The 27,933-nt window shown below is 30.9% G+C and overlaps 3 protein-coding genes across 9 annotated transcripts; 1 reads left to right on the top strand and 2 right to left on the bottom strand.

The window, feature by feature from the left end:
* Nucleotides 1–70: 70 nt before the first annotated feature.
* LOC122721122 (rab3 GTPase-activating protein non-catalytic subunit) lies at nt 71–6,810 on the top strand. 4 transcript variants are annotated; one of them, XR_006347863.1, is made up of 19 exons: nt 71–610; nt 679–786; nt 965–1,046; nt 1,145–1,271; nt 1,407–1,608; nt 1,742–2,069; nt 2,313–2,756; nt 2,818–3,197; nt 3,274–3,654; nt 3,719–3,931; nt 4,012–4,393; nt 4,454–4,548; nt 4,617–4,868; nt 4,956–5,129; nt 5,231–5,412; nt 5,496–5,717; nt 5,797–6,087; nt 6,156–6,321; nt 6,391–6,532. XR_006347863.1 is itself a non-coding variant. In XM_043948422.1 (19 exons), exons 1-19 carry the CDS (start codon nt 526–528, stop codon nt 6,541–6,543), a joined length of 4,254 nt encoding a protein of 1,417 aa, XP_043804357.1. In that variant the 5' UTR covers nt 81–525; the 3' UTR covers nt 6,544–6,810. The 4 variants fall into 4 exon arrangements, 3 of the variants coding, with proteins under 3 accessions (XP_043804359.1, XP_043804357.1, XP_043804358.1); XM_043948422.1 differs by having other exon boundaries at nt 81–610; nt 6,169–6,321; nt 6,391–6,810; XM_043948424.1 differs by lacking the exon at nt 6,391–6,532 and having other exon boundaries at nt 6,156–6,343.
* On the bottom strand, nt 6,811–10,830 carry LOC122721125 (acylphosphatase-2). Of its 2 annotated transcripts, none has more exons than XM_043948431.1 (3): nt 10,576–10,830; nt 9,726–9,852; nt 6,811–7,173 (listed from the first exon to the last, which is right to left on the bottom strand). In XM_043948431.1, exons 1-3 carry the CDS (start codon nt 10,646–10,648, stop codon nt 7,059–7,061), a joined length of 315 nt encoding a protein of 104 aa, XP_043804366.1. In that variant the 5' UTR covers nt 10,649–10,830; the 3' UTR covers nt 6,811–7,058. The 2 variants fall into 2 exon arrangements, with proteins under 2 accessions (XP_043804366.1, XP_043804367.1); XM_043948432.1 differs by lacking the exon at nt 10,576–10,830 and adding an exon at nt 10,346–10,568.
* A 1,524-nt stretch (nt 10,831–12,354) lies between these two features.
* On the bottom strand, nt 12,355–26,522 carry LOC122721104. Of its 3 annotated transcripts, XM_043948381.1 has the most exons (7): nt 26,169–26,522; nt 25,938–26,080; nt 25,408–25,641; nt 24,493–24,631; nt 17,015–17,167; nt 14,255–14,605; nt 12,355–14,052 (listed from the first exon to the last, which is right to left on the bottom strand). In XM_043948381.1, exons 1-7 carry the CDS (start codon nt 26,478–26,480, stop codon nt 13,888–13,890), a joined length of 1,497 nt encoding a protein of 498 aa, XP_043804316.1. In that variant the 5' UTR covers nt 26,481–26,522; the 3' UTR covers nt 12,355–13,887. The 3 variants fall into 3 exon arrangements, with proteins under 3 accessions (XP_043804316.1, XP_043804317.1, XP_043804318.1); XM_043948382.1 differs by lacking the exon at nt 25,408–25,641; XM_043948383.1 differs by lacking the exons at nt 24,493–24,631; nt 25,408–25,641; nt 25,938–26,080; nt 26,169–26,522 and adding an exon at nt 19,802–21,564.
* Nucleotides 26,523–27,933: the final 1,411 nt, after the last annotated feature.

Below are 27,933 nucleotides of genomic sequence, written 5' to 3'. Positions count from 1 at the left end.
GAACACGTTACGCGGACCATTGCGGAGAAACGAACATTTTCATTGGTCTCAACAATCTGTTTTGTCCAATCAGAAAAACTCTAGCGACTGTTTCTAAACGTCACAAATTACGTCACGTGATGTCATGCAACACGTGTTCTCCATTTTGACTTAAAATTTCGTATGAATAACGTTTCGTACATATAGGTATTGCGTATCTATATTTTGTTTTTTTAAATAAAGTTGATAATTCATGTAGACGTTTACATATTTTTCATTTTTTGATATCCATAATACATTATTAAGGCAGTAAGACTGGTGCTGTTAACGAATGTTTATTTATTACGAAATGTAAAGTTTTAGACGAAGAATCTCTGCGAATACTATCCTACTTGCAAGCATATGACAGTTTGTAATTTATTATCTTATTTTAAGATATCCTTATTAGAATTTCAATAGTTTAATCAACCGAATAATATTTACAATTTTAAAGTAAAGAAAATTTGAAATTGTTCGAAATAAATATATTAATTCAATTGATCAAATATGTCTTGTCAAATAAAAGGAATTGCGAATCTAACCAATATAAGCAATATTAAAGAGTTACTTTTTGGAGAATCTACCAGAAAACGTATGTTATTATGTTCTTTTGTTTTGTTATTTAAAAAAATAGTAAATATCAATATGTATATTTTCCAGTTGACATTCCACAAGATGAATTACCATTACAAGACTGTTTTATATCATTGTCCTCAACTGGAGATGTTCTTGCTATGGCATATAATACAAAAATGATTATATTAATTTGTATGTATTATATTATTTATATATATTAATTTTTTTAATTTTAAATAATGTATAATTTTGTTAAATAATAATAATTATTTTACAATATAACATATAATTTATTTAAAAATGAAAATATATCAAATTTAGAATTTAGACTTACGTATGTTTAATTTTTAAAATAATTATTTGATATTAGCAAGATGGGATTCATTAGAACCAAATGAGGCAAAAAATAAATTTCATATGATATGGTATGGTGAAATTGCTAAAGAAGTTAAGTAAGTTTTTATTATAATAATATTATGTTAAATCATATATTTTTTTATTATAATAAATTTTGTTGAAAATATGTCCATATATTGAAAGTGTTTTTTAGTGAATGGATAACATCTGTGATTTGTTTACCTTTATTATCATTGGGAAAAGCTAGTAGTGGAACTAATCCAGATTGGACATGTATTATAGTTGGTTTTAATACTGGTTTTATTAGGTTTTATACAGAAGTAAGTTTAAATTATTACATTTAAATGGTTTAATCTATGATGATCTAAACTGTATTTATTTATAATAATGAATTAAAAAATTTAATATACTATGTTTATACTATAATATATTAATATAAATTATTTTTGATTTAGACAGGTGCATTATTATTAGGAGAACAATTACATAATGAGCCGGTTGTAGGATTAAAATGTCAATCTTTTCGTTCACCTAAACATAGTGGTGATACTGGATTATCTGAAGAAGTTCATGTGACATATAATAGTGTTGTATGTGTATTACAAGGTTTCCCTTTATTTTCTACATTACGAGCATGTAGAAATCATTTAGCTAGAGGTACAAAAATTAATTAATTTATATTATAAAAATGTGCTATAAAAATTTATATGTATTCAATATTTATAATAATATATATTTTTATTATAGTTATATATATATATATTTATAATAATATATATATTTATTATAGTTCAAGCAAACTGTGATGATCTACCACCTATAACAAATCTGTCATATAAAAAGTGGGGTTATAAAAGTCAAGATATTGTAAATGATTCAGAAGTAATTGGTACCACTTCTGTAAATAGTTTTGATCATTTAATGACAGCTTCAATTTGTGGTGGATATAATGCATCTTATAGATCTAGTGCACCACAGCATAATTTAGTTCTTGCAACTGGTAAACGACCATTTGTTGGTTTTCATTATGCACTAGAAGGTGGTTCAGTTCCAGTTTTATCAGATGTTGCAATAGCAATGGCCAGCAAATTAGCAAATGCTATTGGAACTGCTGTTCCGTGAGTGTTGCATAATAAATTCATGTTATGCATTTATTGTCAAAGGATATGTTACCTGTAAGAGAACTAAATTAAAGTGCCATTAAATTATATTAATTGAATAATATCACATATACATATTTTTTAATAATTTAAATTATTATTCATATTATTATTATTCATTATATATACATATAAAAATTTTATAGTTGTATTCTATTTTATATATTCATTTTTTTTTTTTTTTTTTTTTTTTTTTTTTAGTTGGTTTCCTCTTAATTGGGGAAATTTAAAACATCAAGCATCACTTGAAGTATCAAAAACTAGTACTCATGAACCAATTGAACCAATGACTTGTAGATTTGGACTAAGTGATGTTACAAGAGAGGGTTATTCAATAATATCCAGTCCAAATAAGGCATTATCAGTAATATTAGATGCAATGGGTAGAGTGTTATTAATAGATAACAAATGTTGTATAGCTATTAGAATGTGGAAAGGTTATAGAGATGCACAATGTGGCTGGATTGAAGTGGAAGAAGAAAAACATTCTGGAATGCACAAAGCATTTACTAAATTTAAACAAACTCCACAGTTGCGTTCTGCTTTTTTTTTAGTCATTTATGCTCCAAAAAAGGGAATAATAGATATATGGAGTACACAACAAGGTCCTAAAATTACAACATTTACTGCTAGTAAACATGGTCGGTGAGTAACAATTTTATTTTAAAAATTAAAATTATTGTTTTAAATAAATATTATTACGCAGATTACTTTATATTAATTATGGTCTTCTTGGTGTAAATGATAATATACACATATCAAAGAATAAACCACAATATTCATGTATTTTTATGGATCCTCTTGGAGGATTGAAAGAAATTACAGTACCATTTCATTTTGCTCTTAATAGTAAAAATGGAAAAAGAGCACGTGATATACATTTGCTTAAAAAATTGAAAACTTTTTTACGAGAAGAAGAATTTGAATATGAGAAATTAATTTCAGAAATTGAAAATGTGTGTTCAGATTTAAAAACTAATGAAATAAAAGTGCAAACATTAGAAATGTTAATGTCAAATAAAAATATTATTCCTGATGCTTTATTAACAGCTACAAATTGTTTTACTAAAAAATTAGACGAATATGGTATATTTATTATATTTATTATATATTTATTATAAAAATGAATCTTATTTAATAATATATAAATTTTATATTATAGACAAAGAAGAAATGGAACCTACTACTAAAACGCTTTATTTATTAACAACACAGTTACAACAAATAATTACTTTTTATAAATATATTGAATCTCAGTTTAATACATTGGAAAATAATATTTCTATAGATTATAATAATAGTAATCTTAATACAAGAAATTTAGCTTCCACTTTATTAACTTCTGAAAGAGAAGTGCATAGAATTTTTGAATTGTTTAATAAAATAAATAGTTATAAGAATTCGGTTTTTAACTCGGAATGTAAAGTGAAATTTAAAGAAGATGGAAAAATTTTTTCAGATTTTTTATCTTGTTTTGAGTTTGGAACACTAGGATTTATAGATGTTAAAAAAGATATAAAAATAGAAAAAGAAGATAATATTTGTAAGTATTTTGATATACAATTTTAAAAAAATTCATTATTAAATATTTTTTTCGATATTTTTAGCTCGATTAATGTATGAAGGATGTATACATTCATGTGATAAGATTGAAATGTGGAAAGAAGCTGCTAAAAATAGTAATATTGAACCATTTGTTTTTATAAAATTTGCTTTAATCTATTGGCTTAATAAACAACAAAATTCATATTTGGAAATAGAATTAAAATTTAGAATGAAACAATTTACGCAACTCTTACATGCTATTTGTTCTATAGGAGGTAAATATCAAATAAATTTTTTAATATTATAATTTAATATTTTAATTTTTATTTTAATCTATCAATTTTATTTCTTATAGATATTGAAGATATATGTGCAGAATATAATGAAATATCCTTGTGGTGGAAAAAGGTTCGTAATATTCTTTTGAATTCAACAAATTCATTTAATGCACTTAGTGCTGCTTTGATGTGCAGAGCTGTTGCAATGTCTATAGAAAAATATAAAGAAAAATATGATAACAAAGTTGAAGAAAATAATGATCAAGAAGGAAAAGATATAAAAAATGAGAATGATTCAGAAAAAATAAAGCAAAAACAAAATTATGTTAACAATATGAAATCAGATGATGAAATATATAATTTAACAAATGAATGGGAAAATGTTACTAAAGATAGTTGTCAATTTACATTACTTATTGGAAATCTTGAAGACATTACGATTTTAGATGCTATTGTAAGGTAAGGTAATTAGTGATGAAATTTATTTTTTATAAAATTTTTATACAATTTTTATTTCAGTCAACAACCTCGATTGGATACTACATTACAATTTTTTGCATTACCATTTGTAAAATTCGATATTTCTTTAGGATCTGTTCTTTCAAAAGGAAAAGGTTACATATTCATATAATACAACTTTTATTTTATGTAATATTATATAATAATATTATTTTATAACTAGGTTCTGTGTCAGAAATAGTTGCAAAATGGATTGCATCTACGGGTATCGATCCTTCTGAATTAATAGATACAACGGATACAGAATTTGATCACATGCGGACAACAAATGATTTTTTAGAAGTACCAAATTCTTCAGACGAAATTTCTAATGTTGATAATGTTTCACAATTTGATTTAGAGAAACCTCTTTCAATATCTTCTGATATAAAAAATGAAGATAAAGATAATATAAATAATACTTCATGTATTTTAGGTAAATGATAATAATCTCTTTATTGTCAATTCTTAATTATTTTTTAAATATTAGATTGTATTAAAGTCTTTTATTTTTAATTTTCAGAAAAAATTAAATTATTAAAACATCATTTTCCATATAGTTTAACAAGTAGTGTTTTACTAGCTAATATATGTTGGGAATTTGCAATGTCATGGAATAAAGATATTTCACAGTTGAAGTCTCTTGAAGCTGCATTATCTGTTTTACGACAAATACCTATGAAACGTATGAGGCACGGTAAAAATTCTGAAAACTATTTATAAAACTATTATGTTAAATATTTTTCTAAATAATATTATAGTTATTATATATTCTGTAAGTAAAATTTTATTTCTTAGGTGTTTGTTGTTTGCTATGGTCAGTTCACATGAAGAAACGAATGGAACTAGTTGCAAAATTAATTAATAAACTTGGAAAACTACCAAAGGAGAGATTATGTATGCAAGAAATCGGATTATCTGATATACAAATAATTGCATTTTTACAACATTGTGTTACGTTTTTAGAAATATTTATTGATGTAAGTTTTTGATATATTAATATTTCATATGATTTTATATCAAGTTGCTTAAAACTATGTGAAACATTTTTATATTATTTTAGTCTGAAATACTCGAAACTGGAGAGAATATAGTTATTAAATCAGAAGAAATATGGGAAGGTTGTACTTCTAGTCCACAACCGTTTGCTGCATTAGCTATTTCTCAAGCACCCGCTTGGTATGATTTAATTATGTTGCATATACAGTTAGCTAATGTTTTATATATGATGGCCTATTTTAATTTGAAAATAATAAAACCATTAAATAATTTATTTGAATCTGTAGTAAGTAAATCAAAAATATTAACTAAAAATTTAAATCCATAATTATAATTTTTATACATTTATTAAATTCTAAATATAGGTACAACCATATTTTTTTCAAACGATGTCAGATAAAGTAATGCTTACATGGTACCGAGATGATAAAAGAGATAGTCTAAGAACTACGTTTCTATGTCGAATAATTACTGCATCAATGGATTTTATTCATCAAGAAACAATAGATGGTAAAATAACTAGTTCAGTACAAGCTGTTCAATGGATGAGTAAATGTCAAACATTAGCATCCATTTGGAAAATTAATAATGACGAATTAAGAATATATCAAGTTTGTCAATTATATGTGAATGGTTTTGATCGATTAGCAGAGGAAGTGAGTAAAAAAACTATAATTTGATATAGTATTTGATAATGTCCCATTTGAAGAATATATATATTTAGTCTTTTGAAACAGGTTGTTACAGCTGTAAACGATGTTGAAAAGTTAGCAGAAGATCTTCTGCCAATTGCTGCAAGAAGAATGATGGCATATCTTTCAAAATCACCTGATCTTTTAGAAGAAGTTTCTCGTATAAGTCCAACTCTTACAAAATATTTGGAAAGTCTTGTAAGTTATAAAATTTATTTCAATTTTATTATTTTTTATTATTAATAAAAATATTATTAATAATTTTAGGATGTACCGGAAATAATTTGTACAAATTGTTCAAATGATGATACTATTGAATTAATACGACGTGTTTCAAGACATTTGCCAGAAACACATTCTAATTATCATCTTGCACAATTAATGTTAGATGCGGTATTCATTTATGAAGGAACAACATGATGTTCAAATATTTAAATAGGAATAATTTATAGGGTATAAGTAAATTTATCTCTGCTTTATGTTTTTAATTGTATTGAATCTAATGTTTTAAGTAAATATAAAATATACTTATCATGTATCATTGATATCCCATCATATCAGAAGTAAATAAATACTTGAAACATTTGATTGCAAATTATAACAAATATAGACGTACATTTATGTCGCATATAATAAATTAAATGAAAAAATTTAATTTCATATTATTTCTATTCTTATTTAATTTGTTTTTCGTTAAAAATATCTAAAAATTAATTATTTTTAATTTTCTTATCTATTATGCTTATTAAAAATAAATTATAATTCACATATACTAATATTAGTTTTTATCCTATAAACAATTTCGATATTTTGACTATATTTTCTGGAGCATAATTCAATTGTCGAAATATTTTAATCATTAAAATACGTTTGAAAAGATATATTTTATCGTTTCAACTTCGAAAAAAATGTGATATTAAAAAGAAATCGTTTAATTAGAAACGTATAACATATCCTTTATATTGTAACCTACTAATGCCCTCCCAATTCGTAAATTCGCAGCGATCAATCTGACTACCTGGACTTCCAACATTTGTTAGCCATTGTGCCCTGAAATAAGAAATTCGATCATTTACTTAATCATAAAGTTAAACAATAGTAATTATTAATTAGTATTATTTAAATTTATTTAAATTTTTTTATTCAACTTTTATATTTATAAAATATTTTTTATATTTCAATTTATAAATTATACATACTAGATGATAGTTATGAAAGCTATAGTTGAATACATTTAATTGGAATTCGAATAAACAAACGATCTATTGTTTTTTTATTATCTATTATTAGTTTTATGATGCTTAAGTATTTCATGATGACATAATTTTATTACCGTGCAATTAATATTATCAAAAAAAGAAAATGGCATCACTAATCACTTTTTTACTAATTTTGCTTATAAACAAAATTTGCTTATATAAAATTTAAATTTTCGTAAAAGTTGAATTGAATGAATCAAACTTATAAAAATGTAATTTTATTTTTATATTTAATATCGTATAAAATATTTATGGAATATCAATACACAATGAATTTTTGGATGGATTCCTGAAATCATTTGTTCTCTACATGCATTAAAATCACTGGTTTAATTTCTATATATCTTTTATGGAATGTTGAATTTACCAAATTTCAAAGCTTTTAAATTTGGATAAAACATAGAATAATATTTTCTAAAAATATTATTTTTTTGGATTCATTAGGAAATCAATCTCAATTAGGAAATATATATCAATCATAATATAATTGGTTAAGTGTGCAAATTGTATACGCATTCTATCTTCAATAGTCACTATAGTTTCGCACACTATATAATTATAATTAGCGGTTAATCAGACCGAGTTCAGATATTTTAAGCATCTGTATCGAAGTAGGATCTTTAAAGTCGATCAGCTGTCCCGTGACAACAATACGAACGATTTATTAGCGCGTCAATGTTTCGATTTGCCATCGATATTCTGAATTCAAGATTCTTTTTCCTGAAATTTCTTTAGTATTTGCATTCAACATTTGTAGTTTGAACATTTGTAAAAATTACATATTGTGATATATTTGTATGAAAACTTATCTTGAAAACAATTTGTTTGCTAACTTTATGAATAGGTTCACAATTAAAATGTGAATTGTACGATAATTGAAAGTTTTATAGAAAATAAAATTTAAAATATAACATGAATATTGCGCAAATGGCACTCGAACGAGGAAAATTAAAAATCGATGAATTTGAAATGAAATTGAATGATTTCCTTCTGGGGAGAAGCCAGAAATCAATGTTTTGTCCTCGACCGAGCTATTTTCTTTGACTTCAAGTTCACGAGCAAAACAAATTCGATCACTAAATGCATTTTATAACACATTTTCATTTATAATATGTGTAATATAAATATCTATCTACGTTGAAATTTATATTTATTCATATATTATTCACAACAATCTTGCCCGATTAAATCAAATAATTTGTCTTTCGAATATCGTTTCTTCTATCTGTACGCAATTGGCAAAACATATAGATCAGTAGGTCTGGCTTACTTCTCTAAATAACGATTACATCCTTCTCATCTTATTCTTTCTCTACTGTTCCTTACAAGAAATTCGTCGTTTCTCTTTCGTATCCCTCTTAAAATAAAGGATACTATTAATATAATTCCCACTTTTCTAATTTGGTTTAATTTTCAAATGAATCATTCCATTGTGGTTAATTTTATTGTTTCAGAGAAATCAATAGAATCAAACGATCGAGCATTATTCTTATTCTTATTCTCTTCGATCAGAGAAAACTTGATGCACTAAGATTATATCATTTCTCAAATTAGTTTAGTCCTTATCTTCCATTTGTTTCGTTGTCATAATTATTTATACTATCTAGTCTCGCTTGTCTGTCATTATTGTCAAGTTCTATCTTTAACATTAACTGTTTGCATTCTCATATTAATACTTTCGTCATTAGTTTTTAATGAATACGCATTATTTATCGAAGAATCGTCTGCAATAGAAGCGGCTCGTTACAAATAACTGTTGGAAAGCAAACGACGCGATTCGGCAATAATTCATGAAGGAAAGAGTCATCCGCGCTATTATTTCATTAGATCATTATTAAAGTCAGGCCCTAATGGTAGTTACTCAGCAATTTGCGGCTAAGGTCATGCGATTTTACCAGAGCACTGAATTCGTGAATTTAACTTAATACGAGTCACTAATTCGTGGTACGAATTACTGAAGATAAAATCCAGAAAAAGACGAAAGATAGATCGAGAGTTCTTACTGTTCCATGATTTAAAAATTTATTCATTTTTTTCATTTGTTTTTTTTTTTTTTTTTTTTGCCTGAAATTTTGACTTAAATGTTTCAAATGGTTTATCAAAAGGATCAAAAGGAATCAAATTCGGTATTTTCTTCTTTTCACAATTTGAATTGTTTCTATGCGCGGCAAGAAAAACGAAGAAGAGGGAAGATATTCTCTGCAAATTTATCTTATTTTATCTCTCATTTCTTGGTAATCAGAGGGATAGATAAAATTTTAATAAAAATGAACTTTCACGCTGTTTACCAATCGACGCCACCGATGGTTTGCAAAAGCTTTATGACAAAGAATCGCAACTTACATCTGATCGACGAGCGCATGTGGTCCCTGCATTTTTCCGAGTATCGTGCCGGATTTCGTGTTCTTCACCCAACCGCAAATTCCCAATTGTTGGCATATATCCCTCACGTATTTTGGAAAATAGACACCTGAAAATACGTTCAATTGATACCAATCTTTTGATTACGATCGAGCACACGAATTAACGGTTACTGTCTTTTTTATGTTGCAACACGATGTGAAAATATCCAATGATGTCATTTGTAACAGTCGAAGTGAACTAAAAAAAAAAAAAAAAAATAAAACGTAACGATGAAGTTTATTCTTATATTTCTTTTCTTTTTATTATCCCTAGATACGCTTTTTATTCCGTTTTCTTAATGCGTATTTTATTTAGTAATTTTTATATTTAGAAGAATAATTACTCGTTGATAAACAATAATAAAAATAAAATAAAAATAAATATCCTTGAGAATATTAATAGCGAAATACTAAACCGAATTGTGTCATCTTACGGTGTCGATAGAATTTCAAAGTGATTTGTCATCTGTCTATCGAACGAAGAACAAAAAAATAAATTCACAATCTTTATTTCAATACCTTAATCCAATAGAAGAGAAACCATTTATTAGCTTTTCTTACCATTTTGTTCTCCATACCTATCATCCATCATCCCAATGTTTCGTGCTATATTACAATTGACATATCACTACGTCGAACGCACATTTCTTTCGACCTTGACGTTCTATTAATTCTACCCGTAATCGTGCTAAAGCAACGTGAGGAAACGTTCAAACGAAAGTCTCGTTTCAAGTGGAACGACATTAACCGAATACCCGACGATCTTCTGCCCGATAAAACTTCACTCTTACCCTGCACCTTGCCAAAGACCTCGAATTCAACAGAAACCAAAGGTTCATTGCGGAGGGGGTCGTCAGCTGCCATTCTACCAGGATAAAGGAAAACAATTGGGTCACCTCACAAGATCCACTTCCTCAAAGTTCGAAATGTTTCCGATATCAGAAGTGTGATCAGCACACAGCCATGCACGATGCTTGGCTACAGACTTTTTTTCGATTCTCTCTGACGGCCACTCTCTTCACCTTTCGCCGTGATACGACCTACCGACTGATTCTGATCATTGCACCACGGCGTCGCGACGCCTCAAATAGACTCCCCACCCTGTCGAGGGGAATCCAATTGCAATTGATCGAGAATCGATCGACTACGATCATTGCATATCGTTATTCCTGCTGTTTCATCCTTCGATCTCGAATTTTTTTCTCAAACACGCTCGATTCCTTTCTATATTTTTAATCGTCCTTCGCCTTTTCTCGATCATCCATCGCGTTTTATTCTTGGCAAATTATCTTATGCTGCATCCACATTATGTTCGTGAACGATTCGTGAAATGGATGATATGATGATACTTTTATAAGTAGCTTGCAATGAACTTAGATGGAATTTATTTCACCTTAAAACACGTGTGCTCGTGATATTGATTATACGTAAATTTTTACGCAACTAAAACGTGTTCAAATTGATTAATATAGAGAAAATGTGTTATATTATTCATGCTAAATTATATATTTTCTGGATAGTTCACATCAGTAAATCATTACATTTATACAAATCACAAATGAAACTTCAATTTTTCATATAAAAATAATGAAAAAAAAATAAAACATTTTGTCGTTAAAATCCACTCGGAACATAGAGGAAATTATACCATTGAAATCACTTTTGGTTTTATCCCGATATCTCAATCGGTTGCCGAGATATAAGGATTCATAGGTTAATTAACACATGGTGCGGAAATTATGAATGGCTCGCGACCAACATTTTTTGTTGAAAATGCGTACCACGTTTTTCCAGGAATCGTGTCTGTTATTTGTCTGAAACTTGAGATAGGTTAGTGAGACGAGGTACGAGTGAAAGTGAATAAGTGACAAGGACGGAAATAATGAACGATTAAAAATTACCTTTTTCTTTACACGACGATATCTCAAGAACTGGAAGTCATATCGAGATAAATTAAAAAGCATTTTAAAGGGTAAAGTTCCATGCTTCCAGTGGTCTTTCTCTGATTGACTGAAAATTAATATTTTCATAGTTACAGCGGTTTAAACTTTTCTTAATTTTAATAGGATTCAATCGAGTTTTAAGATAAATTTCAAATGTTTTAAGATAAAACATAATAGATATGTTTAGTTTTGAAAATGTATTGTTTATAACAATATTATTAATGGTATCAAAGACTCTTAATTAATTTAAAAAATCCTTTAAGTCGAAGTAAGTTGAATCTTTATCAGATTTAATTATGATATTAATCAAACGGATTTTATAATTTTTCCGTAATTTTTACACACTTGTATAAAGAACATTTTATATTTATATCATTTATGTAAAATATGAAAAATATGCATTTGCATGGAAATCCGTAATTAACTTATTAATCATCAGTTTATAATCATCAAGCTTCAATATAATCTGATCTGTAGTGAGCATTATATCGTAATTAATTCAATAGAATGAAATGATTGCAAATATGAAGAATCAGGATGTATAAATGTAATTCATCTTGATGGAATTTTTTCTATATGATCACAATAGAAACAATTCAAAATTCCATAAGCTTCTTTCTTTTTTATTTCAATGAACGTTTATTTCAATTCAATTTTTTTCTTTTTTATTTTAATTCGTGATAAAAGTCGCGTATAAATATAATATCGCCTTTAAACAGGCTGCGCAATTTTGGAATGGCAAAGTGTGTTTAACGTATCAATACTAGACGTTCGAGGGAGAACAACGTGCCGATTCGTTGATTCCCCGATTAACCGCGATCGATTCCGGTTTTCTGCGGGACGAAAGAAAACTTCCGCCACTACGGCTGGCACATTGTCCATTGTGAAAATGTTAAATGTAGGCCAGGAGGGCAACCGCTTATCATCGAACTAGCTACTTCCCATCGATGTGCCAGCCGCCCATTGTCCCGTCATTATTCCAGTTAATTAATTATTAGTACGCCATGACGTCGTAATTGATGTACAAGAGCAAAATCTGCGGGGTGTACAGGATGCAGGAGAGAAGGTTATAACCCATTTATAATGATCGTGTCCAGTCTATTACCATTGTCATCATCAAGGTCTCATCTAACGCTAGAATCGCAAGTGTACACTTTTGACGATAAATCGTTAATTGTTGCAAGAAATATTTAAATTTGGTCGAATCGAGGCAGATATCGATGGTGTAACGATGACTAGAAGTCCTATGGAATCGATGCTGACGAACACTTTTCACCTTGATGTTATTATCTCATATATTTGTTACGGATAATAACGAGTCCTTATAATTAATCGTTTCGTAAATTAGTTGAAACATTCGGTGGTTAAACTTCCGTTTAATTGTCCATCGATGTCACGTTATCGGAGCATTATACGAGAAACGCACGATGATGTACGATTCTTGAGCGAGTTAAAACGCTTAATTGAGTGCTGCGGAATCATTCTGAATTCTGAATGAATCGTTGAGTAAACGCACGTGTCTATTACGTGTGTGTACGTATCTATTTTTTATCGCGTACAACTCACCGCCTACGCAAATACACTTTGATGGGCGAAGAGGGTATCTTTCTCGTAGTGCCCCTCGTCCAACGATTAGGGATGTACTCTCGAGGCATGCATGATCGAAAACACATTTATGTTCACATGTACACACACATACACACATCCACTCGATTCCTTATTTACACATAATCATCATTCTTTCACAGCCATTCCCGTCCAACTTGCTTGACTTCATTTTCATCTCACGATCGTTTCTTATCGATCTACTATAATAAAATCGTTGTCCTAAGCGATCTATCTGCGCGTCTATCTATTTGTCGTTCTATACAGCTACTTTCCGCGCTCGTTCCACCGTCTATTTATTCGTTGATACTTTACAAACTCGTTGACGACTTCAATATGAAGTCCGCGTAATAGTATTCGTTTCCCTGAAGTTTCTACGTACGATCTCGAATTTCACTGTACGATCACTGGCCACAAAAGCACAAATTATAAGAAACCGATTCTTCTCGAAACTGTGTTTCTTTTTTTCTTGTCTTTCGATGGTGCACGAAGATCGATCGGCGAGGAGTATTTAGAGAGGGAATTGTTGGAATCTTGTTTCCTCGAAATTCGATGTTAGACGAGAGATTCGGGATTCGTCGGTAGGATAGTCGTGGCGGTGCTATTCGGTAAAAGTGCCCCGTTCTCCGTGTCTTTGGGATTTCCGTCTGGTCGTGGGCGGAAATCCTTCGAGGCTACTAGCAAGTTTTGTCGTCTCGCTTCCTTCTTCTCGCGTTCGATCTGAAAATAAACGGGCGTTATTCAATTAGATTAGTTTTTTTCTTTTTTTTTTTTGAAACTGATGACTCGTGTCAAATAAAATTGATCGATGATTAAAATTCAATTATGAAAATTCTTTTTTTATCTCTGACGATCTTCTATGAATTACGTATTACGTTGATTTTTACGTATAATTGGAGCAAAATCTTATCTCATCACTAACCTTGAAGAACAATCGAAGATAATGGCAAGGAAATACGACGCACTTGCCATCATCCTCCTCGGCGTCGATGTAAACGCCGCGAACGAGGATCGAGTTGCTGCAGTTGAGAAGTACGAGGAAAACGAAGCACCCGACATGAGTGATCCAGCAGGACATTTCTGGATTGTCCGGTACCAGCCACAGATCCAACACGTTCCAGATACCACGCCAAACGTTCACCGTGCCCAGGAAGCTGAGCAGCAGGAAACAATCCGCCACTATTAAACGGGCCAAGCCTTGAAGACGAGCGCACGCGTATCGCATCAATGGTTGCAGAGAAAACGTCATTGTCACTATCACATATCCGATGGCCTGCAATTGCACGCGTCAATTGTTCAAATATATATAATAAACAGAGAGAACGATTGGCAGTTGCAAATTATTCATTTTAGGCGTTCTGATTTACAGTCCAATTTGATAATATTCTTGATGAAAATGGCTCGTGGTTATTTTAGATGAAACAATTGCAAACGAATGTTTTTATCTTATCTTCTCATTTTTTCCCCATTTTTACCTTTTCTTCTCTTTCATTTTTAAGTTTTTTACTTATTGTATATGATATATCAGTTTTTTATTCTATGCTTACACATTTTGTTTCTTTTAAAAATACTTCTAGCTTTTTAATGTTTTTCCTTTAGCCTGTATTTTATAACAAAAAAGTATAATTCGTTGTTTAACAGATTCCGAAGCACCTCGTCTTTCCTGTGATGTATTGGATCGAGCAAAAGAGCCTGTAGATGACGTCCACGTTCCCATTAATCGGAAATTCCATTGAATCAACCGACGACAAATAGTCCACCGTTGTTTCACGGATTTGAAGCGGCATTGCGAGCGAGTGAATTGGATGACCCTCGCGCAATCATCGACCCTCTTCAGGATTTACGTTATCGCGATTACTGAACAAACCGTATCGATTTAATTTCTCGTAAGAATTTCAAACATCATGCGTGAATTTCAGGTATACATCCTTTTAAACCTTTGAAAAAGTTTTAAATCTTGGAATAGTTCGTTAAATGGTATCGTCGAGCAAATACTATCGTGTAAATATCAATGATAGCGTTTAAATTAAAAATCCTTCATTATCTTTGCATTTTAAGACGATGCGTTAATCTTCATAAGCGCAACACAGAACATTTATCATTTTATTTAAATTACCTATTCTCAAACATCTCGAGAAATAGTTCGATCGATAGATGAATTTATCAAAATCATTCGATCGATCAAAAACGTGGATAATTCCACGTCCATGAATTTAATTTAAAATTGGAACGGTGGCGCCGTTGATAAGCAAAATATCACGTCTGGAGTGGCGTCTGGAGAATGAAAATATTTGTTTACTTCTCATTTGGATTTTCCAGCCAAGAAAAGAACGATCAAAATCGAAGATTTAATTTATCATTATCGATAAATCATAGAGGAATCGATTTAATTTTTACTCTAAGTTATGCGAATAGTTAATATCTTGTTTGATAAGAAATTCGTAATATGAATCGTCTTGGCACGATCACCTGGTTTCTAGACAAATCTTATCGTTTGCATCGACCAGACATTCGTCGCGTCAGATCTCTTTCGAACAGGCGGCGATCTTTTTATTCTCCGCCAATCATGTCGAGGGGAAAAAAATCGCAACGACAGTCTAATATTATTGTTGTCGCGGACAATATGTGGCGCCAACTGAACGTATATCGTTTTGCAACCGAATAATTCCACGAGTTTGCGAATTTACTTTGCAATGTTGAAATATTTGTGTTTGCCAACGTTGTATGAGTAATTCACCATCGTTAATGGAGAAGTATAAGGAATATTCGAATGATCGAGTGATGGATGAAATGTGAATGATCATGTGAAAGATGGAATTAATTTAAATAAAATTACAAATTGCGTTTCGGAAAATGGAGGAAAATATAATAATTTTGGAAATTTCAATGTAGAATTCGATAAGAATTCTTAATGTTACTGGGAATTTCAATGAGAATTTTAATCTTGCTTTCGATGAGAAGTTTAAAATCGATCGTAATAGAAATTTAGTAAAGACTTCAATAATAAATTTTAAAGATTTTTCAAAGCTTTCGAAGCCAATTCGCAGCGGTATTTGATAGAAATTTTTAAGCTAATTCAGGGTGAATTTCAAGGAGGATTTCGATGGGAACAGGACGAAAGGTTTAATGGGATGGAGTATAGGTCTCCGGGTGCAGATCAACGATCGTCATTATTGAAAAATTAAACAAATCCTCTCGTTGACCGCGTTCTCTCCGCAACGTATTCAGACAAGTAAACGCAGCCCGTAATAAAGTGTCTTTGCGCACACATACACACGTCAACAGTTTTGTCATGTGCCCTCGCAATCATACAATTGGCGAATATTCAATTATACAATCGGACCAACGGCGTGCCGCTCGCCGCTCTCTGCGTAGGTGGCACGTTTCAAAATGTCGTTCAACACGTGATTGTTAATGACACCCGATGACACGCGTTCGTTCGATAGGATGCTGTTTTATCGAATGTTTGGACGTGCCACCACGTTTACGTGGATTCGTTTGATCAGGGGTAAATATGGACGAGAGCGATCTTTTTAAGATCAGCTGCAATTTTTGATTCGAGCCGTGACTCGAATAATTTTCTTTAAAATCAAGATTTTTGATCAGAAGCGAAGAATTTAGATCTTGTTTCTTTTTTTCTTTCCTTCTTTCTTTCTTTTTTTAATGAAAAAAGGATACTTACGAGAGATCCAATAGCTGAATACTCGTGATTGTCAGGGAAAAGATAGAGATCGAATAGTATCCAAACACCTCTCCAAACGAACACAACCAATGTACCGACCACTCCAACGCTGAAGGCACAATCCAGTAAGTACAACGACCAATCCCTTGTGTTCTGCAATCGAACAATACAAATGATTGACAAATATCATTCGTAGATGAGGGTGTTGTTTGAAGAGACGCGGGAACTATGATAAAATGATTTGATATTGTTGTCGATCATGTATTGCTTATACGTCGAAGATTATTTATGACGAGAAAAGAATTCGTAGTTTACCCTATGATAGGCGTTCAGGTCTCGATTGAACTTTGCAAGAATGATATGCGATGTACAATTGAAATTCAATAGCATAGGAACATTATGCATTGATGAGGAATTTAACTCGTTAAAAATATATGGAATTATTTATTATTTATTATTTATTATTTAAATATTAAATACTAAAAGAAATGTTAGATTTTTTTCATTGAAATTAAAATAATAATACTGCGATAAATATATTTAATATCTATAACATTTTTCTTTTCATGCTTTCGTAAAAATATAATTCATTGTAATAACTTGACTATTTTATCAACTTTTTTATTCATCTATTTGCTTCTGATAATAATTATTAGTAGTAAAAGTTATAATTATCTTTAAATAAAATTTATTCGATCGTTATCTAATTTTACTTCGAAGATATTAACCGAACAATGAAACGATATTTCCTGATATATTATAATTATTTTTTTTGATTTATAAAATTCCAAAGTGGTTCTAATATTAACGATAAAATGTATTAAAAACAGAGATGAGATTAATTATGTTTCATGTGCGTTTAATATATTTTCGTTGAATCATTAATATAACGTAATTTTTTCACACAGATCGCTAACTCACGCTTCCTAAATTCGCTGATTCATTAAACTTTAAATTGCTGGAGGGATGGGGACATTGCTACAATATTGCCCTGTTACGAGAACTGAAAATTGTGGAAGAAGATAGTTAAAAAGATAATTAATTCCTATTCTAACAAAAGACTTATAAATAGAATAATTCCCAATTTAAATTTTTTAACATATTTTAATCAAAGTGCTTACTCGAAGTTTAAAATAATACAATATACAAACAAATGAAGAATAAATTTCCCTTTTAAAGAATATTTTTTAACATTTGATCAAAGTTTTATTAAAAGATACTAATTCAAAATATTTAAAATAATAAAAACGAGAAATGTTATCAATTAAATAATTTCCAATTTGGAATCTTAATTCGATATGTAATTTAAACAGATTATTTATTTGAAGAACACGTAAGATAGTATTTTAACTCATTGCCTGTGAAGAGTATTTCGGCAACGAGTTTGACAGTACAAATTGGAGGGATTTTCCGGTCGACGAACCATTTGTAAGATAAACAGTCATCCGAGTGTATCACCCGTCGACTTTCCGCGACACCCTTCTGTCCTCGATTTTTAAATGATGGAGAGCCAACTGCGCGGTAATTAATTCAAGATCGTTCTACTGTCTCCATTCTTTATCATCGTCTTCGATAAATCATTTCCAATTCATCAATGAGAAAAATCAAATCTCTAATCGATTAAAAATCAAATATAAAATTATAATTGTTTAAATATTTATAATAAGAAGAAATGTTAAAATATTTAGAATTCAAAATACGATAATCAAACGGCTCTGATCAATTATCTAAAAAAAATTTGTTACAACTCTAATTCTATTCTGGTGAATCTTATGCACGCTTATATTCATGCCATCGGAAAAATGTAATTCGTATAAAATTTATTACGTATTTGATGTTTTTTTTTCCTTCTTAATTTTGCTTGAATCGAAGGAGAAAGGTTCGAGCAATGAAAATTGGTGCAATCGCAGGCCGTGCTCGTGCGTGTGCAAATTGCACGAACGCAATGCTGTTCAACTATTGGGAGAGACAGCCGGAAACTGTGCTTATACCTTGCACATCGATGCCGTGCAACGCACGGCTCTGGCTTCATTGATGCGTCAAAACACGACGCTGTCTAGCTTCTTACGTTTCCTGTTTAACGTTTACCTTTCTAGTTTTCGACGAAAAGGAATCTGTGACAGTTTTTGGCTAGAGGAGTTTTGATTTTTTTGCGTAATAAAGTATCTCTTCAAACGATTGACGTGTCGAAAACTTGCGTATGATCAAATTTGTTACCACTTTCGATGGAAATACGAATGAAACACACTTCCAAATCGTTGATATCGTTTATTCGATTAAAAATAGAAGTTAATATTTATATTTTCGTGAGACACGAGTTATCACGAGATTTCGCAGCCTTGTAGGTAATTTCACTCGAATTATTGGTGACCCACTATAATGTCGGTGAAACGGAATGATAGAATAGATAAAGAAGATAATGAAAGCAAAGATAGAAGGATATTATCGTTATAGGAATAGAAAATTTTCCGTATATCTAACTCTCATCGATTCGCTTTGAATTCTTTTCAAACGATGCTCGACACTTGATCGTAATCAAGATTTTCGTTCGCATATTTACTAAGCGAGATGAAACGAGAAAAACTAGAGAATCGTAAAGATAGAACGCGAAAATGGATTTTTAGAAAGAAAAATTCGTTGATGAGAAAGCTTTACACGCTCCGTTACGCGTAACTTTTCTTCTATCGAATATGACTCCATCTTCGTCAGTTCGTCCCAATTTAAAAAATAACAATAACTCTTCAAGTTCCGATATCACGTTACAAAGTGATACGATCGATTACTTACGTTCACTCGGAACATGGTCTGCACTTCGAAGTATCCCGGACATGAATCCAAGCAAAGCGAGAACGGTGGCGCGGAAATGTTCCTCACGGCACGCATGATCGCCAATGCGAGAAGACTGACAATGGTGGTGGCGAAAACCGTGCTCGCCGTGTGTTCCGTGTACAGGTCGAGGGCCTGCCACGCGCCACGCCACGCATTTACGCAGCAAAACCCGAAAACGGCCGTGTACAACCTCGATCCGACGTAGTACGACAATCTGTGTTTGTCCGGGTGTAGAAGCTCGTTCAGAACGTTCTGGGAGACATTGAACGCGTACAACCCTATAAAACCGATCACTATCGAGGTCAAACTGCTGAACACCGGATCCTCCGGATATACGTAGACGTCGCTCAAACCCCAGGTACCTCTCCAGTAACCGACCACCGCGGGTGCGGCCACAGTGGCTGAGAATACCGTGTCCAAAATCGTGAGTATCGTGTAATGGAGACGACTCGATGACCGACCGCTCAGTCCGCTCGTCATTCCGGTGCCACCTCGTAACTCGACCATTCTCATCCAATCCTGATCGAGCCTAGTCGCACCGCTCATCATGCATGATTCGAGGCTGTGGTGGTACGCTCTCTTTGGTGGTGCACGCCTTCGGGCCGAGCTTTCGAACAATCCCACCGAGAGCCTCTCATTATTCGACACGAGAAACGTTGTCCTTTGGTCTTCCAATTCAGCCCTTTCAATCACGATCGTTGTCAAGTTCAATTCAAATCGTTCTCGAGTGTCTGCTCACCGACGACGTCTCCGGGGACGTTGATCAACGAGTTCTCAAACAACTGAACGATTGATCGTCTTCGAGGATACCTTATCGATTAACGTTCACGTTCAATCTCACTGTCCGGAAATCATCGCGTTGTATTCTAGCCATAGCTCCGCATCCTTGCTCTTCCTTTTTTTTAAGGTTTAAGCGGCTCGATTCGAGATTCGAACGACTTCGTCGCTTGCCGAGCAACGCTCGACGAGCTCAAGCTTTGCAGCGGATCTTCTTGAAGTAATACTGGATCGCAGCGATCATCCTATCGAAAGATCCTCTTTCGTCGATCTTACGAAACTCTGCGGGGAACGATCTTCTCGAACGACAATGGATAAATTGTTGAAACGGTACTCGTTGCTTCCACCCGACATCTTCAGTGCTCCGACAAGTTTTTCATCGCACAGATCACGCAGCTGATCTACTCCCAGCAAATCCAAAACCCGTGGGGAAGAGGATGATTTCGACGACTCGATTCTCGGTTCTCGACAATCCCGTGTGCGTCTCTCGTCCGTCCCTTCGAATTTTCGTGATTCACGCTCACTTTTCTCGAGGAACGCGAGCGCGGATCGCAATACTGTGCGCCGTGGATGATGCACCGATCCACACGGGGCGAGATACGCGAGACTGTCAACCGACAGGTCGGGCTGCGGGTGAGTACTGGCATCTGTTCAGTCACCGCTATCTTTTATCAAGTGCTAAGCAGAGACCAACACTATCGCATTATCATGAACAGCTTCGTCATACGGACCATGGCATAGAGAATAGAGTATACGGTGCTCTGCACTCTTCCCTTCCTTCCTCGATCTCTCTGACGGACCCCCACCCATGGATCGGTGAAGCTACGTGCACGCTTGATGAACAAGCGCGGGGACGAGCTTTCGACACCCACTACACGCTATGCTTCTAAGAAAGTTCAAAGGCATCGCCGAGTCCACTTCCTTTTCAACCAAGACTTCCAAATGGCAAGGATGATTGTGAAAAATGGCTACAATTGTACAAATGGAGAACTAAGTAAATTGGTTCGTAAGAAATTATAATAGTTAAAGATGACGATGCTTCTTTTTCAAAAGAAGTCTTTCTGATTCTCCTACGTTTCTTCAAACTCTTACGTGTAGTATTTTTCGTGTGATCGTTTGATCGATGCGATCATTTCAATTTCTTCGTTTGTCAAACGTATAACATATATATGTATACGTATAAATGCGATACTTGATGAAAATTCTCCCTATGCAGTCGCTCGAACACTTCATCACTGAAATAGATTAAAGGTAGCTCGCTAAATTTTTCCTACGCGACTCGATTTCCATGATTTTAAACTAGACGACACTTAAAATCGAACTCAACCAGATGAACAATGATCCTCGTTATTTCGAATATATATTTTCTGCATATATACACGCAATTCGAATAACGCTTTGTTGGAACATTTCGCATACATGTTTATCCCCCGGCCAAGTATCTTGAACGGCAATTAGCGGCTGTTAGTGTCATCAGACGATATCGCGGACTGGCAGCAAGGAGGGAATTTTAATTGAACCCGAACCGGTGTGCTTTATCAGGCTGACAGTGAAGGCAGCCGCGTAAATCGTGATCGACGTTTACGCGACAATCAGCCGCTAATTAACAAATCTGGAACCCAGTGTTAACTGATAAGAAACAAGATAGTGGCACGTAGGAGAAGAGGCCTATGGGTGGCCTGAGCCACCTTGAAGCCCAATTTTTCTGAGTGGCGTTTCCTGTCCGCCAGTTTCATCGGGCTTTTGTCGTGCCAAACACGTCGCTAATCGCCACCTTTTTGTACACCAATCAAGCTTGGATTACGACGATCTTCTCACCTTGACCTGCCATTCTTTCTTTCTTTCTTTCTTTTTTTTTTTTTTTTTCATCATTTAACCTTTTATTGAACGCGAGAAAAAAATTTGTTCCTCGAATCCTTGATTGATAATTTTCTGCGCGTTTCGTCCGCCATTGTGTGATCCGATGATCATGTGTTAAGGATAGTTATACTTTTAACTCTTGATTATTAATGATTAGTATATAAATTATAGGTGCAATGTTGTCTTGTGTGTCTGGTCTGTATTATATTTTATGCACAATTCGAGATGTTAATCAACGATACCGAGAGACGCGCTATATTTTTGGCTACTCTAAAATGATTATCTCTGTGATTAGTATCTTTTATATTTTCTGTTCTTTACAAATATATTAGCGTGAAACAAGGACGTATCGATAGGTGCGTGATGATGCCAATTCAAGATTTAATTTAGCGAGACTAAAAAGAAAAATAGTTTTTATTTCTTCGTTTATTATTGCATTTATAAATATTGAATGAGATAGATAACATTAAAAAATATTTTTTAAATTCTTGAGAAAAATGTATTCATTTGATTTAAATTGAAATTGTACATATATCATTGTTCCTTAGAAAAGTGCACAAATGTATACATGTATGTGTACTAAGAATGCTTCATAAACACTTATTTCATAAGAAATGTGTAAATAGAAAGAAAATTAGATGATAAAGATAAATGATAATATTAAAATTATGTGTTAATTTATCCATATTTTATTTTCATAATGCATTTATAATACACATAAGAAATAATTATTAAAAAAGAATGAAAAAAATATTTTTATTTTATCATAAAAAAATGAATTATTCTTCTCCACTTTTAATCATCTTACATATTTTGAAACTAAAAAAGATTAAGACTAAGATTAGTCATCATACAATATATTTTAAAAACTTCATTCTTTAAATTTTTGACTATTAAATTTTTTTTCAATTTTATTCTTTCTTTCATTTTCTATTTTTTAATACAATATTTATTTATATTGTTATTTATATGTACTTAATGTCAAACATAATTTTGTTAAGAATTGGAGAAAATTAATCGATAATTTGTAATAACTCATGCCTATAATTTTGTTGCAATTATCAACTTAAATTTCCAACTCATAAATCCTGCAAACTCGTAAATCTTTACTCGTGATACTTGCAATGGTTTCGTTCAGTGCACGATTTCCATGATTCACAAACATCAATGAATAACGTTACAGATAATTGAAATGATGGTCTGGCATTATTTTCTTTTATTGTATCAAAAGGTTGGATGTGTTATAAATTAGACAAATAGTTTTTTTTCATAGTAATTGGGCTTCAATGAATAATTTGTTTTTGTATTTTTTAGTTTTATCTTTGAAATTTTTATATTTAATCAATAGATAATAGAATTAATCAAAATTGTTCATCATTGCTCCTAAAATAATCGAATTGTAATATCTTTTGTGAACGTGATAAAAACATTTATCTTATTTATAAATTTTTATAAATTTTTAAATAGTTCTTTAAACTTTATCACACGGGTATATTTCCAATGAAAATTCGATTTTAGGAATTGAATTTAAAGATTGTTTTGAATGATATAATATACACATAGGTGATACGTTATTAATTCTATTCAGTTATTTGGCTAATTGATAAAACTTCTTCTCGAGGGGGATTATATGTATAAATAGAATGTCTTGCACTGATAAACATTTACTTTCCTCGCAGACTCTTACATTTAATGTTCGCGATATCAAATAGAAATGAAAATATTTTCTAATATTTCGGGAATTTGCTATATGCGTCGATCGAAATCCATTTTTATCGCATAATTCTTATTATTCTTATTTTTATAATTTGTATATATTTCTTTTTCATATTTTTCAAGATTGTCAAATTATTAAATGAATTTTACAATATAAATTTATTTTTAATTTGATAATTCAATATATCTTACCTAAATCTAATTCAAATCATGGAAATAACTATAATTTTTAATTTCTTAAAGATTATTAAACTCTGTATTAATACTTTATCGTGTATATATTAAAATTAACTTACCAATTTATATCTCGTTGGAAAGTAGAAAACGAAAATGAGTTTGTCTACTGCAATCATTACTGGAGGTGCAAGAATATTTCGAAAGGATCGTAAAATCATCAAGCTTATCATTATGAGTGTAATGACACCTACAATTAACCTGAAAATTGATAAAAAAAAAAACAGAAAATTAATAAAAAAAATCTTTTTTAAAATGCAAAAACTATTAATAAAAGTTAGTACAATCTTTAAAAAATGGAAATGCAAAATTTGAGCAAATAATTAAAATTAATTTAAAATAGAAATAGTCACATTTTATACGTTCAATTAATGGTGGCTAAACAAAACAAACTGAACTACTGCTATCATTAATATTTTGTCATCAATTGAAAGCAATTCTCTTTAACATCATATTTTTACATACTTGAACGCGAAACGAGACGCCCACTATCTCGAATGACAGTGCTTCCATATATTCCTTTAAAACATAAATAAATTATCGTGTTCTATTTGTATAAATACATAAGATGTAAAAAAATTTAAGATGTAGAAAGTTTGAAAGAAAATACATTCATCATAACTAAAATAATTTATTATATTATATTCTATTTATTATATTATTTATTTTTAAGTAATTAAATGATTCCCAAAGGATATGCGTTAGTAGAATTCGAGATGAAATTAAATAGGTGCGCCGCCTCGAAAGGGCAAATATATATTTTTTTTAAATTATATAATTATATTAAATTATATAAATTTAATTATTATTATATTATTATTAAATTATATAAAGTCAATTTTTTTACAAAAGTAATAAATTTTGAAATTTTAATACGAAATATGATTAAAAAAATTTGGGAATCATTGAATTAAAAGATTAATCTATAGAATATAATTTTTTAATTAGTTTTTTGAAGAAAGTGCAAGTGATCTTACCAAATATGATTCAAGAAGAAGTAATCGAAAATAATCCAAGAGCCTTTCCAGTGCATATTACAAGCAATTCCAAAGATATACGTGTACAGAATTTGCAAGCTCTTGCAATAGATCTTGCTCAGCCAGGTTTTTTTTTTCCATATTTTAATGATACAAGTGTGTATGAAATTTTTCATAATCGCAAAATTTATATGCACCAAAAGACCCATAAAAAATATGAACAATCCAGGAAACCTTGGGACAATGGATAATTTAATCTATTTTCTTTAGATTTTGTCATAAAGTTTTTTTAAAGTTAAGTTAAATAGTTAAGTTAAGTTAAGTTAAAATGCTCCATTTTAATCGAATTTTCTGGCACTCGATAATTTTCTTATATAATACTTGTCAAAATAATTTAAATAATTCAAATTGTGAATCATTTTAATTGAAAAGCTATTAAACATTCCACTTTTATTTATGGACTTTGCGTATCTTTTATCATTATACAAGGTTAATATTCTAGACAAACGTCTAGACAAACTTAAACTTACTTATCTTTATAAATGTCCATCAACGTCCATGTTCCTCTCCAAAAGCCGATGGTCATCGGTGTAATAAAATTAAGCGACAGAAAAACGTCGATTACCGATAAAATTCGTTTCTTCTTCTTCAATTTTCGATCGACAAGATCGATCTGATCGAACAAGAAATTTAATCAAGAAACAAGATAAAATATTCATCACGAATCGCGTTCAAATATGTAAAATGTAACAAAAAATTACCTTAGAATCGCTTTTTACTCGATCATCTTCGTTCACTTTCGATTCTTTCAATTTTTGCAACTCCTTTTCTTCGTTCCTCTCATCCATATCACTAATATTCGAATCTTCACTTTGTTCAATATCTTTCGATTGTAGATCGATTCTCAGTGAAAGAAAAACATCCTTTTTTGCCTGATTTAATTTTTTAAAATGTTCCTTAACAATGTTCTCATCAAATAAAGACGAAACTTCCGACTCGGCATAATCATCCTTTTTAAACACTTCGGAGATGTTATTCAAACTTTTTGCCTTTCTCGCGCTCAAATTTAACATATTTTCAAGGATCAAATATATCGACACTTATGTGACACTTATGTGACGATCGAACGCTTAATAATAATGATACTTTAAAGGAAACTAAACTTCTGTCGACGTTGCAGTGCGAATAATACTGCGCAAAATCCGCACTTGGTGTATTTTTTTCATTTGTAATAACATTCGAATCAATTGAGGATAAACTTCATTAGGAATAGTCTGATCCTGAGATAGATATTTGCAAATAGATAGAATTATTTTTAGTTTGATCGCCATCTGCCGTAACATATGCGAATAGATAAGTTACTAAATTTTGTCAAATTAATAAACAATTATCAACAAAAAAAATGTGGTAAAGAAGGATAGAGGATTGAAATGAATGTTTTTACAAGATATATTAATTTTCTTAATCTATTTTATTTTTCATGTATTATTTGCAAACTTGAAGAACATTTTCTTCGTTTATGTATTCAATCGTTCGATGTATCCAATCTTTTAATTGGTTGGATTTACATTATGTTCTTATATTTAGAATGTCTATTTTTTAACATTTTATCATTTTTCTTTTACAGGTAAACAAAGTGTCATTCACTTTGATTATAAGTGAGATTATACAGGAGACGATCAATGAGATTAAAATCTATTTCTGAATGTAATCTCATAAACACATGATTTATACTTTGGTAATAACATTAATAAAAGCATTATTATAACTCTTTCTTCATTCATTAATTATTATTAATCCAGATGATTAAATATAAATAATCTTAAATATGAACGTTTCTAATTAACCATCCAATGTGAAAAAGTTGCGAATTTCTTAGAAACTTGACCACCTTGAAAAATCTTGAAAAATCCAGAATCGCGTGAAGAAAAAGATTCAGTTGAAATTGTAATACTTCGCTTACTTTATTTATTATTGAAACAGAAAGATTCCTTCGATATAATTCACGTTGGAGCAGATGAATTTTTATTATTTATTTTTACAATGTCGAATATTTTATTGGGATCTCATTAATAGAATTCATTACTTGATATTTGGGAGAGAAAAATTGGTAAAAAGTTACAAAATGACAACATTTTTATGGCGGTATAAACGACGTCACGAGTATAATGAACTTGAAAGAGTAGTTAATGCGAAGTGTCAATAAGCAGTTTATAAGCGATATGCACACTTCATTTATACATTTTTCAACGGCGCTTCTTCAGATGCTACTGATAAAATTAATCGTGGCGCTCGCCAAGACACGTGCTTTGTTTCGATAAATGCAAAATATAAGATTTAATTGTAGAAATGTAAAGTTGAAATATGCATGGAAAAGCACGTGAATTTGTTCTATTAATGTTAGATTTGTCAATGTTTCAAGGTGATGCAGGTGATAATATAATCGGAGTGTTGATAAATGCATATTATAAAATGATATTAATAACTCTTAAATATTTTTCTTTTTTTTTTTTTTTTTGCGAAGAA

This window comes from Apis laboriosa, unplaced genomic scaffold, assembly GCF_014066325.1.
Source record: "Apis laboriosa isolate Shangri-la unplaced genomic scaffold, ASM1406632v1 scaffold14409_cov159, whole genome shotgun sequence".
NCBI classification, from domain to species: Eukaryota; Metazoa; Arthropoda; class Insecta; order Hymenoptera; family Apidae; genus Apis; species Apis laboriosa.
This window is presented reverse-complemented; position numbering and strand designations above follow the sequence as displayed.